This window comes from Hypanus sabinus, chromosome 5 (assembly GCF_030144855.1).
Source record: "Hypanus sabinus isolate sHypSab1 chromosome 5, sHypSab1.hap1, whole genome shotgun sequence".
Classification (NCBI taxonomy): domain Eukaryota; kingdom Metazoa; phylum Chordata; class Chondrichthyes; order Myliobatiformes; family Dasyatidae; genus Hypanus; species Hypanus sabinus.
This window is the reverse complement of record NC_082710.1, coordinates 15,361,570-15,374,848: the sequence shown is the minus strand read 5'-3', so window position 1 is coordinate 15,374,848 and position 13,279 is coordinate 15,361,570. Positions and strand designations below refer to the sequence as shown.

Sequence of the window (13,279 nt, the reverse complement as noted above, 5' to 3'; positions counted from 1 at the left end):
AACTTGAAAAAGGTATTCAAGTATGTGCATTGAACTTCAGAATTGAATTCTATTTTCATGCATCCCCTAGGTTAAAAAAGGTGGAGTACAAATTAGTATTACAACTTGTGAAGAAGTAAGTGTTTTTTCCATTGACTGTGAAAATAAAATTGCAATAAAGAGCTTAGCATTTGCCAAAAGTTAAAAATACAATTGTTATTCATCTTGAAAGTAACGTTTTTTCAGAAGCACCTTCATAACAAGAAAATCAGATGCAAGTTAGTTTATTCTGATTATGAGAAATGATTTCCAAACACATTTATTTAATGATTGATACATTATGCATGATACATGTCATTGTCCTAATATGTAGAGCTTTCTAAAAATAAAATCATGACATAGAGTGATTGCATGGAAGGATGAACAGAGTGGGACAGATACCCGTCTAAGTCCTGACGAAGGGTCTCGGCCAGAAACGTCAACAGTGCTTCTTCCTATAGATGCTGCCCGGCCTGCTGCGTTCCACCAGCATTTTGTGTGTGTTACTTAGAGTGATTGGATTGCTGTAAGCAAAATTTGCAATTATGGGTATGCCTTTTTCCAATCAATTGGTGTTTGTTGTTGAGCATTGAAAACAGATATCACATTGGAACACATACAAGATGCTGGAGGAACTTAGCAGGTCAGGCAGCGTCTATGGAAAGGAAATAAAGAGTTAATTTCACAGGCCGAGAACGTTCATGAATAATTTGGAAGCCTAACATGGTTATGTGAAGTTGGGTACAGAATTGGAAACAAACAGAAAATGTAAAAACTCAACATTGGCAGGAGGATTATTTAATCAATCATTATATAATGTCAGCTAATTCTTAATCCTTAATGATCCAGATGGTTGATGGGCTGAATAGCAGAATTTATTCAAACATGAGAAAGTCTGAAGATGCTGGAAATCCAAAGCAACATACACAAAATGCTGGAGGAACTCAGCAAGTCAGGCAGCAGCTATGGAAATTAATAAACAGTTGACGTTTTAGGCCAAGACCTTTCTTTAGGACTGAAAGGAAGGTTGAAGATGCCAGAATAAAAATGTGGAGTAAGTGGAAGGAGGATGGCTGGGAGTTATACAGAAGTGTGTGTGTGTGTGTGTGTGTGTGTGTGTGTGTGTGTGTGTGTGTGTGTGTGTGTGTGTGTGTGTGTGTGTGTGTGTGTGTGTGTGTGTGTGTGTGTGTGTGTGTGTGTGTGTGTGTGTGTGTGTGTGTGTGTGTTGTTTAAAATTACAGATCAATAATATATAAAGGTTTATGTGTGTGTGTTCCTGCATGTATTCAAAAGGGAAGAGAATTTGATAATTGTATGGCAATCTTGAGGTTATATTTATTGAATATAATTTTCACCTGCGGTACTACAAATATTTGTCTTAGCTTCTAAATCTATGAACCCTTAAAAACTACAACCACAGCAAGAACAAAGCGACAAGTGTTAAGATCCAGGTTCCAAGGATTTCGATTTGCCAAATTCTCCAACAGCTATGGGTTTACAATGGCATGTTGTAACCAGCCCCTGAGGCTGCCCAGATTCCTGTCCAGCCACCTGATGTTGTTCTTTATGGTTTCCAGAGCAATCTGAACAGATTTCAGCTGGGAGCTCTGCTCCTTAATGGAATCAAAAAATGTCTCCACCTGAAACATATTAAACACACACTGGTATTTTTTGTTGATTTAAATACATTGTTAAATGTAATAACTTTCTCCTGCTCTAGAAATTCACATTATATTTAATTGTTGTAATATTCATCATTGCTTTTGTATTTTAGTCAGGTTGAATCAGTAGTAAGGAAGGCAAATGCAGCATTAGCCTTTATTTACAGAATTAATGGATTTGTGGAGGATACAAAGTTAGGTGGAGGGACAGATAGTGCTGAGGAAGCAGGGAATCTGCAGAAGGACTTAGACAGATTAGGAGAATGGGCAAAGAATTGACAGATGAAATTCAATGTTGGGAAGTTTATGGTCATGCACCTTGGTAGAAAGAATAAAGGCATAGACTGTTTTCTAAACAGGGAAAAAATTCAATAATCTGAGGCACAAAGGGACTTGGGCATTCTTGTGGAGGATTCCGTAAAGGTTAAGTTACAGGTTGAGTCTGTGGTGAGGAAGGCAAATGCAATGTTAGCATTCATTTCAAGAGGACTAAAATATAAAAACAAGGATGTAATGCTCAGGCTTTATAAGGCATTGGTCAGTGTGTACTTGGAATATAGCAAGCAGTTTGGGTCTCTTATCTAAGAAAGGAGGTACTGGAATTGGAGAGGGTCCAGAGAAAGTTCATGAGAATAAACCGGGGAATAAAAGTTTTGAAGTTTGAGAACCGTTTGGCAGCAGGAGAATGGGGTCAAGTGGGATAATAAATCAGCCATTATGGAATGTCTGAGCAGGCGCAGTAGGACGAATGGCCTAATTCAGCCCCTGTGTCTAATGAGGGCAGTTCCCTCTGCCTATGTTGAGTTCTTATACCTCTCTTGTTGTATAATTGGCGCTCATGAAAATTGAGCCTTCACTGGTGTGGTGAACTACATATACCTGTCTGGACACCCCCCCTGCTGACTGCTCCTGTGACTCCTCCCTCTGACCCCGGTATAAAGGCAATTGAGGCCTGAGCCCGGCCTTCAGTCTCCAGGATGTAGCATGGTGTTCAACTACTGCTTGTTCTTTCTTCCAGTCAATAAAAGCCGATATCTCACCTTCACATCTCAGAGAGAGTTATTGATGGTGCATCAACTGGCCTCTCAGACTAACCTGCCCCTTGGATGTGTCATCTCATTTTCCAGTGCCAACATAGGATGCCCACAAACTTTCAGCAGAACAGTGCAAGCAGCAACAACAGCAAAACAAGCCCCTTGTGCACATGCACACACCCCTCCAGTCCCAGCACAGGATGCCTCCGGGCATCTAGAAATCAGGAGGAGTTTCTTTTGGCCAGTGGTTCTCAGTCCAGGGTCCATGCACCCCCCGTGCTGAGTGGCATTGGTCCATGGAATAAGCCGCTGCTTTAGGCAGAGGGTGGTGAATTTGCAGAATTCATTGCCTCACAGATGTCTGTGGAGGCAAAGTCCATTAGATATATTTAAAGTGGAGGTTTATACTGTAGGTTCTTGATAATAAGGATTTCAAAGGTAATAGGAAGAAGGCAGGAGAATGGGGTTGAGGAGGATAATAAATCAGCCATTACAGAATGATGAAGCACCATTGATGGGGTAAGTGACCTAATTTTGCTCCTGTGTTTGATAATCTAACATTAGCAGTGTCTGTTTATGAAAATCTCTGGAGAAATGAGTGGCAAAAAGTGATAAAATCAAATTATTTCAGCAATGAGCTGAAAAGGAAATAACTGGCATTGCTCATCAGATTAGATAACATTGACTTTCACATTTTCATTTTCAAAATGTAATCTTTATAAAAAGGAAATCTTAGGATTTTCATTAATGGAAAACTCGTGACTTGAATGGAAAGCTGAACCTGGCTCCTTGCAGACTTAGTCTCACAAAAGGAGAAAAAGCAAGTCAAGGGGTCTATAGCTGGTGTTTCTCTCATACATATTATCAAAATCTGTTGTGGTACAATGACATTACTAAGGTGTCTGTAGGCATGAGTACATGTCCATCAGGGGCTGGAGACCTATACTGGGGATAATGGACTATGCATGCGCATGGGTGGGATGGAGGAATGGGGCTTGTTTTTGCTGTCGTTGTTTTGTTCTGCTGAGCATTATGGGTATGCTATGTGGACACCGGACTGTGTGGTGACACTTTCAGCTTGCCCTCAGGAATGTTGCTTTGTATGCAAATGATGCACTTCACTGTATGTTTCCATGTACGTGTGACAAATAAATGTGAATCTTGAGTTTTGAGATGTTAACCATTTTCATGTTTTTATTTATTCACACAGTGCGGAATAGGCCCTTCTGTCCCTTCGAACCTTGCTGCCCAGCAATCCCCCAATTTAATGGCAGCCTAATTAATGACAACTTTAGGGGCTGAAGGGCCTGTATTGTGCTGTAGGTTCTCTGTTTCTAATCATGGGACAATTTACAATGACCGATTAACCTACCAACAGGAACGTCTTTGGACTGTGGGAAGAAACTGGAGCACCCAGAGGAGAACGTACAAACTCTTTATGGGCAATGGCAGGAATTGAACCCAGATCACCTGTAAAGTGTTGTACTAACCACTACACTACAGTGCCACCATAATTATTCATAGCATGAATTCATAAGGGTAAATAGATAATGAACTAAATTATAAATTATTTCTGAACTATTGGTACTTTTGTTCATGGACGTGGGATTCTGCTTTGGGGAGAACAGGCCTTATTGCCACCTGCTATACTTCCAATCAGTTACTGAATGGAGAAATCATTACCTTGGTAGAATGATATCCATAAGTTACCAGTGTGTGGGAGCTCCTGCTGGAGGGATACCAATGCAGGTCCCCCAAAAAAATGCAAGAATATAAGCGTAGTCAAAGGCTATTCAGCCCATCTAGCCTATCTATCATTTACTCGACAACACTTCTATTCCTCTGCATTTTTTCACGTTCTCTTAATACCTTCTCCCCAAAGAAGCCCATGTCAGTTACAGAAGCACCACTTAAAGAGAAAAGGTTGTTATAAAGGTTGCTCCGGATGCACAGTGCAGAGAAAGGAAGCTGCAAATGAAAAGCATGACAAAGAGGCAAAGGGGCCTCCTGATTCCCCTTCACTTTGTGAAATGTGCAGAGTTATGGATTTTACTCACTTCTTCCAATTCTTCCCTTGATGAAAACTGAGATGCTGATCCAACTATAAGTTGTCGAACAGCGGGTGAAACAAGCTGAAATCTGCAAATACACATTTTTAAAGACATTTGGTAATGTGCATTTTTATATTGTAAAAAAAATTACAGTTGTAGGACTACTTATAGTTCAGCTACGCTGTATGAAATCTAACAAGATTAGCTTAATTGGTCACACGTGCGTTGAAACATGCAGTGAAATATATCATTTTTGTGTCAGCAACCAACACGGTTCAAGGATTGTGCTGGAGGCAGCCTGCAAATGTTGCCATATTTCTGGTAATGACATAGCATGTTTAATATTGACTAACCCCAAGCAGACGTCTTTGAAATGTGGAAGAAAATCAGAGCACCCAGAGGAAGCCCGCATGGTTAAGGGGAAGATGTACCAACTCTTCGTGGCAGCGACGGGAATCGAAACCCAGTCAGTGATTGGTGGCGCTGTAAAATGATGTGCTGACCTCTACGCTACCACGCCATCTCCAAACCAAGCTGAACATCTCAGTTTTCAATTACTACAACCATTATTTCTGGCTTGAGGATAATTTGTTAGCTTCATGACACCTGAACTATTAAGCCTTTTTCTCTCTGTATAGATTTTGCCTGCTGTTTGTAAGATTGTACTTCCACCCCGTGACCAAGTGGGTTTTCTCCACGTGCTCTGTTTTCCTCCCACATTCCACAAACGTACAGGTTAGTGCGTCAATTGGTCACATATGTATAATTAGGGCGGCGCAAGCTCAATGAGTCGGAAGTGCCTATTACCAGGCGGAATCTCTAAATAAATAAGTTTGCCAAGAATTTCCAGTATTATTCTAATTTTTTTCCAGATTTCCGGTATATGCAATTTTTGCTTTCTCTCCTTGACGATGAATTAGCTTGCAAGCACAAATGCATTTTGTTAATTTCTAAAATGAATAAAAACATAGAATCAGTTAAAAACATTTAAAACAGAGATGAGAAGTAATTTCTGTAGCCAGAGGGTGGTGAATCTGAGGAATTCATTGCCATGGACAGCAGTGGAGGCCAAGTCATTGAATATATTTAAAGCAGAGGTTGATAGGTTCTTGGTTAGTCTGGGCATCAAAAGTTACGGTAGAAGGCAGGGGAATGGGATGAGAGGGATAATAAAATCAGGCATGATAGAATGGCAGAGTAAACTCGGTTTGCCAAGCAGCCTAATTCTGTTCCTATGCCTTATGGTCTACACTATCAAGGACAGTTTATGGTATTAATAGAAAATTAAGGTATGATTATATGGTACGAATCAGCAGGAGAGTGTTGCTAGAAATACAGCATTGAGCAATAAAAACAGACAAAATTTAAGGATTTTGAAGGGTACCAACTTCTCAATCAATTTGTTCCAGTTTTCCTTCACAAAATTCCATGCAAGCTGTTGTCCGTATGGGTTCCTGCTCACTGCCAGGACAACACGGGCCAGATTCTGTAATTTAATGACGTCCCCTTGCAAAGCAAGTTCCAATAACCTGAGGTGATGGAAATAAACATACAATGGATTTATTACAAAAATTGTTACAGTATTGTCTTTGTAAAATCACCTTTCTTTTTGATTTATTTCTAACCTTTCACGAATCTGTGGAATTCACTGCTGAAGGTGGCTGTGGAGAGCAAGTCGTTGGGTGTATTTAAACTGGCGGTTGACAGGTTGTTGATTAGCAAGGGTGTTAAAGGTTATGGTGAGAAGGCAGGAGAATGGGGTTGAGTGCAATAATAAATTAGCCACGATGGAATCGTGGAGCAGACTCGCTGGGTCAAGCGGACTAATTTTGCTGTGTCTTACTCTGTGACACAAATCTAACTTTTTGGGAGGTATTCCACTTCGTAATTTGTTGTGGGATTAATATGACATATTACATCAGCAAAAAGAGACCCACTCTTGTCATATCAATCCGTCTCCTGATGTTGGAGTTGGGGAGGAGTACATCTGCAGGGTTGTGAATTAGTGTCAATGCAAAGAGGGAGTTGAGAATGAGCAATTTGTTTTCAAATGAATTGGTTTGCCTGGTATTAGTGAACAGCGGCTGCGGAATGGTATATAAAATCGTGAAATTGTACTGGAATATGAAATGTACATGTGGTGTGGGAAGTTCAAAAATGTCATACTGTGCAAAAGTGTTAAGCACTTTCACTATATGTAGGTGTTGACCATCAAACTCCCACTCATCCTACCCTCTTTTTATACTTATCCTACCCTGACCCGTTTCATCTTCCCCCACATTCTCATTAACCCTCCATTTTAACATTCATCTACACCAGGGGTTTCCAGTCTTTTTTACGTCATGAACCAATACCATTAAGCAAGAGGTCAGAGGACTCCAGGTTGGGAATCCCTGATCTACACCCCAGACGTAAATTACACTTGTCACTTGACCTACCAACCTCCATGCTTTTGAAATTAAGAGCACATGGAGGAAACCCTCATTGTCACAGGACAAGCTCTCCTTGCTGTATATCTCTGCCACCTTATATTCCATTAGGAGAATTACCAGAAACTTCTTTATATAAAGAGTAGGTAGAATGTTGAGCTTAATCCCAATAGGAGATTGCAGGAAATTAGGATAGACGTATTTAAGAAGCTTAACAAATAAGCAAAGCAGAATAAATTCTGGAAGTACTTATCGATGAGGTCAGATGAAGTAGGGTCTATGGCATAAGACATCTTTTACACTAAATATAGGAATTGGTTTATTATTGTCACATGTACCAAGGTTTAGTGAAACGCTTGCCTTGCACACAGTGCATCCTGATCAGATCACTACACAGTGCATTGAGGCTGAGCATTATAAAACAATAACAATACAGAATAAAGTGTAACAGTTACCTAGAAAATGCTGTGCAGGTAAGTAACAAAGTACAAGATCATATGAGATAGATTGTGAGGTCAACAGTCCATCTTATCATACAAAAGGTTGACTCAAGTGCCTAGTATCAGTGGGGTAGAAGCTGCCCTTGAGCCTGGTGGTACATGCTTTCAGTCTTTTATACCTCCTGCCAGGTGGAAGAGGGGAGAAGACAGAATGTCCGGGATGGATGGGGTCTTTGATTAAGCTGGCTGTTAAAATGAGGCAGAGAGAAGTATATACAGTCTAATGAGGGGAGTCTGGTTTCTGTGATACATTGACCTGTGTCCACAACTCCTCACCGTTTCTTGCAGTCACAAGCAGAGCAGTTGCCATACCAAGCTGTGATACACCCAGATAGAATGCATTCTGTGGTGCATCAATAAAAATCAGTAAGGGTTGACAGGGACAGTGGAGAAAATAGCTTGTCCTATACTGAAACGTCCATATAATGCTGCTCATCTGAACACAATAATCTTTCCAAATTCTGATCAGACAGATCAGGTGACAAAACATATAAATGCTTCCCATTTGCAGAAACATGACTTATGCTTATTGTGAAGTATCTGATGGTATATAAATAAACTCTATACCGGGAAAAGCATGCAGACATAGTCAAGAGATTCACTTGTTCAGACCAAACATTAGAATGGAAAAGAAATGTTATCTGAGTGACTTTGACCATGGAATGATTGTTGGTGTAAGAAGGGGCAAAGGGGTAATCAGAAACTACTAATTTCCTCGGATTTTAATGCACATCAATCCCAGGAGGAGGAATTCCAAACCTTCTTTATGCTATCGACCATTGCCCATTAACCGAGGCGACCATGGACCCCTGGTTGGGAAACAATGCCTAAGAGTTTACAGAGAAATGTGTGAAAAATTAAAAAAGAAATCCACTCAACAGTAACTCTGTGGGTGAAAATGTGGGTTAATGAGAGAGGTCAGAAGAATAGCCAGATTGGGTCAAGCTGACAGGAAGGCAGCAGTTACTCCAATAACTATGTGTTACAACAGTGCTCTGCTTAAGAGTATCTCACGATTCAGAACACATTGAACCTTGAAGTGGATGAGCTACAGCTGAGAAAGACTATGAACATACAGAGTGGCCATTTTGTTAGGTAACGGAAGAACCCAATATGAGTGTAATTTTAATTTCTTTGACATTTTGGATCCCTTTAAAATATGGCAATTATAACTCACTGTGAATGATATCATGAAATCTGATGAACCAGAAGTAAATTCTATACCATGCCAGTTTGTCTGGATTTCTGCTGCTTGCCAAAGCATACATAATTTTACTTCCTTCAGCAACCAAAAATGACTGCATGTATTTTGTCAGGAGATAGTCCCATCCATCACTGCTCTGGGCACCTACGGAGAATACAGTGGCCATGACATCGGTTGGCAAGCTGCAATACAAACAAGAATGTTCACAATTCTTCTGTCCAATAAACTGCACTGTAGGCTACACATACACTGGAATGCATACTTAGAAAGGTGGCCCATCGTCACATTTTAGGGGATATCTTGTGTCTATGCAAGTGGAGTTATTTAACCATCAGGGTAATTAACAATAAACAAAGTAAAGACTAAATGATTAATTCCCCCAAAACAATGTCCATTTCTATAAAGGTTTGTGCACATCAGTTCCTGCAGTGTTATGGGTAGGAAACTGGTGATGACAATTGTAATGAAAATGAAGCAGTTTTGTGCATTATTGGAGGTTAAAAATGAGCGTTTTGACATTAAAATACATTAGATGTGAGTGATTAAACAAAAATCTAGATTATAATTTGGTCATATGGAGAGTGATTGAGGTGGGAGAAGCAGCAGAACTAGATTTAATGAGTTAACACAAGAGAGCTGCAGATGTTGGAAATACAGAGGAACACACACAAACTGCTGGAGGAACTCAGCAGGTCAGGCAATATTTATGGAGAGGAATAAAGAATTGATGTTTTGGGCCAAGATGCAGCCCAAATATAGCCCTTTTCATAGACTTGCATGACCTGTTGAGTTCATCTTGCAATTCTTGCGTGTTAATGAGTTAAACGATTTTTGTTACATGGCTTTATCATTCTTTTGTGCTTAGTTTTCTTGAATTCAAAACATACTTCTAAACAAACAGGTATTAAAGGCATTATTGGATTAAAATGATAAATAAATGCATAATCTTCATGCCATTATTATTTAGAATTTAATTCACTGGTTTGAAATCAATCCTAAGAATCAATAATTTGCAAAACAATCTTTAAATTATTCCCCTATAATATAACTCAATTGAATTTTTAATTTAGCAAAGAATGCAACACCGTGAGATGGTGATGTATCCCCGTGGAGTTGAATGTTCATTGGTGCATTCCTCTGAGTGGACTCTTAATGTTTGCTAGCGATTTTCTTTTAAAAATAGCAGTATCCTGACAATAACCACAAGAGTTTCTACAGAAGTTGGGAATCCAGTGTAACACACATACAAAATACTAGAGGAACTCAGCAGGTCAACCCACATCTATAGAGAACAATAAACTGTCGAAGTTTTGGGCTGGGCATTTTGTACTGTGACATAAACAATGAACTCAACAAACACAGAACCCGGAGTATATTTGCCACAAAGTCAGGATCTTCTAGTCATTACCCAATTCAATTCAACTTCCCATTCCAATTTATCTATCCATGGACTCCTCTACTGCCACAATGTGGCCACACTCAGGTTGGAGGAGCAACACCTTGTACTCTGCCTGGATAGCCTCCAACTTGACGGCATAAACAGTGAGATTTCTCTAACCTCTGGTAATTTATACCACCTTCTCCCTTCTCAGTTCCCCATTCTGGCTCCCCTCTCACCCATTCTCTTCTCCTCACCTGTCCTTACTTCACTCTGGCACCCCTCCACCTTCACTTTCTTTCATGGTCCACTGTCCTCTCCCATTAGATTCTCTTCAGCCCTTTATCTCTTCCACATATCATCTCCTAGCTTCTTACTTTATCTCTCCTCCCCACACACCAACAACCTTCCCCGTCACTTGGTCTCAACTATCTCCTGCCATCTTATACTCCTTCCCCTCCTCCTACCTTGTTCTGGCTTCTGCCCCTTTCTTTTACAGTTCTGCTGAAAGGTCTTGGCCCAAAAACATCAATTACATATTCCTCTCTGGAGGAGCTGCCTTACCTACCATGTTTCCCAACACTTTGGGTGTGTATCCTGGCAATTGAATGTTTCCCTAAAACAACTACAGAAACAAAGTGCTACTTGTGCTAATTAAAATGTGCTAATTAATGTGTACAATAATATCTGTTATTACTCAGAGTAATTTACCATGAGAGATTTGTTCAGAGTTACTGAAAATAGATTATTGCTCTAAACTGAGTAGAAGCTGATATTTTTCACATTACTAACTTCATGGTCCCATCGGACATCCTCCACTGATTAAAATAATCTGAAGCCTTCTGAACACAAGGAAGGTATTCAAGGTCACAAGCAGTTTTCAGGAGGTCGGTCCGTAACATTTTATCTGAGATGGTTCCAGCATCATCCCATGACTGCTTATCAATCAGATGCTTGAAAAACTTCAGGATATAGTTCTGAAATTTAAACAATAAAAAAATAACAAATCTTCTTAAGGCACCAGAAAATCCGAAAAGATTAGTGTACAGCTATAGAAAGAAATAAAATAGCAACAATTTACTTTTGGAAAATTAGACTGGGAAAGATCGACTATGCTTCAGCAGGCACCTGGAATATCTGATACAATACTAAGAAAGCATAGTAGAAATGTTGCAAGCTTACTCCATAGTATGTGCCAAACTAAATAATCTCACAGACATCTTACAATTAGTGTAATAGTACATGAAAATTTAAAATCAACTGCAGATGCCGAAAAATTGAAATGCTAACAGAAAATTCTGGAATCACTCAGCAGTTCAGGCAACATCTGTAGAAGATAAACAATATCAATTGCTAGTTGGCATCAGTACCCTTAAATATATTAAGTAATTTGGAATTAATATTAATAGGCCATATTTGAATGAAATAATTATAAGACCGTAAGACACAGGGGAATTATTCAGCCATTCGGCACATCGTCTGCTCTGCCGTTTGATCATGGCTGATTTATTTTCTCTCTCAACTGATTCTCCTGCCTGGATCACTTTGCTGGCAGGGTCAAAGTCACTTTGCTTCTTGATTTCCTCACCAGAGAATCTTTCTAAGTGACAAGAGCAGATCTCTGAGTTTCCCAATTGGCTGCTCATTATGTTCACTGTGTTCATGAGGAACTGATTTGTCTTATCTCAGCTGCTTTAGTTTCAGTATTAACCATCTCAAGGATGTGAGATCTTCCTAGTGTTGACTGTGGATTACCATGGTTCAGAGCCATACCCACGAGTGCAGATAGCCTTTAGTCATGGGAAAGAAGGGCCGCATGATAGCAGGCTGACCACTGACACAGTGTTCTCCCAGATACTACAGCGGGCTAAGAATGTAGTGTACAAGTTCCTCAACAAATCTAATGGAGATTCGTGCTGACCAGAACACCGAGGGTCAGTTCAGGATCAAGGCTTGAAACAGCAGCCTGGCAACAATCATCATTGGATATTAAAGCATCAGCCGCTTCGAGACTCCATCTCTTTGAGTGTGAATGGGCATTGGTCAAGTAGAATACAAGGACAACATTACCTTACCTTTAGATTTGTAGCAACATCAGTGATATTTCTTTTTTCAACCTTTTTGTACAATATTCCCAGGTTATCCAAACCCTGTACTATTGCGATATTCTCAGTCTCTCGATTGAGGTAACGAGTCAAGTTCAAGGCTCGGTCAAGTGACAGCTTTCCTGCACTAAATATGGAATCAGAGCAGGAATCAGCATATGCTGTGAAATTTGTTAACTTAATGGCAGCATTACAACGCAATACATGGTAATATAGAAAAAAAATAAGTAAATCAATAAAAGTATGTATATACATCAAAAGTTGAAAGGTTCATTTATTATCCAAGAGAACTCTGAAATTATTCTTCTCCAGGTAGCCATGAAACCAAGAAAGAAAAGAAAGGCAGCATTATCATCAAGCCTCGAATCCCTCCTCCCCCCCCACAATAAAATGAACAAAAATGGAACAGGCACATCCACTGCCCCCAAATCCCCCTCCCCTCCCAAACACAAAAATGAGAAAGTTCAGGCGATTATCACAGAATATAAAAAAATTACGAGACTGAAAAAAAATCTATAGTCCCAAGACCATATCCAAAATTCAGAAGGCCTGGCTAACAACCTTGGGCACAGTGCCAGGCCTTTCCCTCGCCAGCAGTGAGCGATCCCCCAGCGATAAAAAGGCAGTCTTCCCTCTCTGGCAGTGTGTGAACCCCCCACCCCCGTGATCAAAAGGCAGTCTCCCCTCTCCGGCAGTGAGTGATCCCCCCATGATCAAAAGGCAGTCTCCCCTCTCCGGCAGTGAGCGATCCCCCAGTGATAGAAAGGCAGTCTCCCCTCTCCGGCAGTGAGCGATCCCCCCATGATAGAAAGGCAGTCTCCCCTCTCCGGCAGTGAGTGATCCCCCCGTGATCAAAAGGCAGTCTCCCCTCTCCGGCAGTGTGTGATCCCCCTGTGATC

General features: G+C 40.3%; 1 protein-coding gene across 2 annotated transcripts in view; it reads right to left on the bottom strand.

The window, feature by feature from the left end:
- Positions 1-247: 247 nt before the first annotated feature.
- Positions 248-13,279, bottom strand: part of erap2 (endoplasmic reticulum aminopeptidase 2) — an 81,153-nt gene continuing 68,121 nt past the window's right edge. For both annotated transcript variants that reach the window (XM_059969442.1, XM_059969443.1), the window contains exons 13-18: positions 12,351-12,507; positions 11,068-11,252; positions 8,918-9,079; positions 6,153-6,293; positions 4,771-4,852; positions 248-1,658 (exon numbers count right to left, since the gene is read on the bottom strand). In XM_059969442.1, coding sequence (XP_059825425.1) covers positions 1,506-1,658; positions 4,771-4,852; positions 6,153-6,293; positions 8,918-9,079; positions 11,068-11,252; positions 12,351-12,507 — 880 coding nt within the window. In that variant the 3' untranslated portion in view covers positions 248-1,505. The remainder of the gene's footprint in view (positions 1,659-4,770; positions 4,853-6,152; positions 6,294-8,917; positions 9,080-11,067; positions 11,253-12,350; positions 12,508-13,279) is intronic.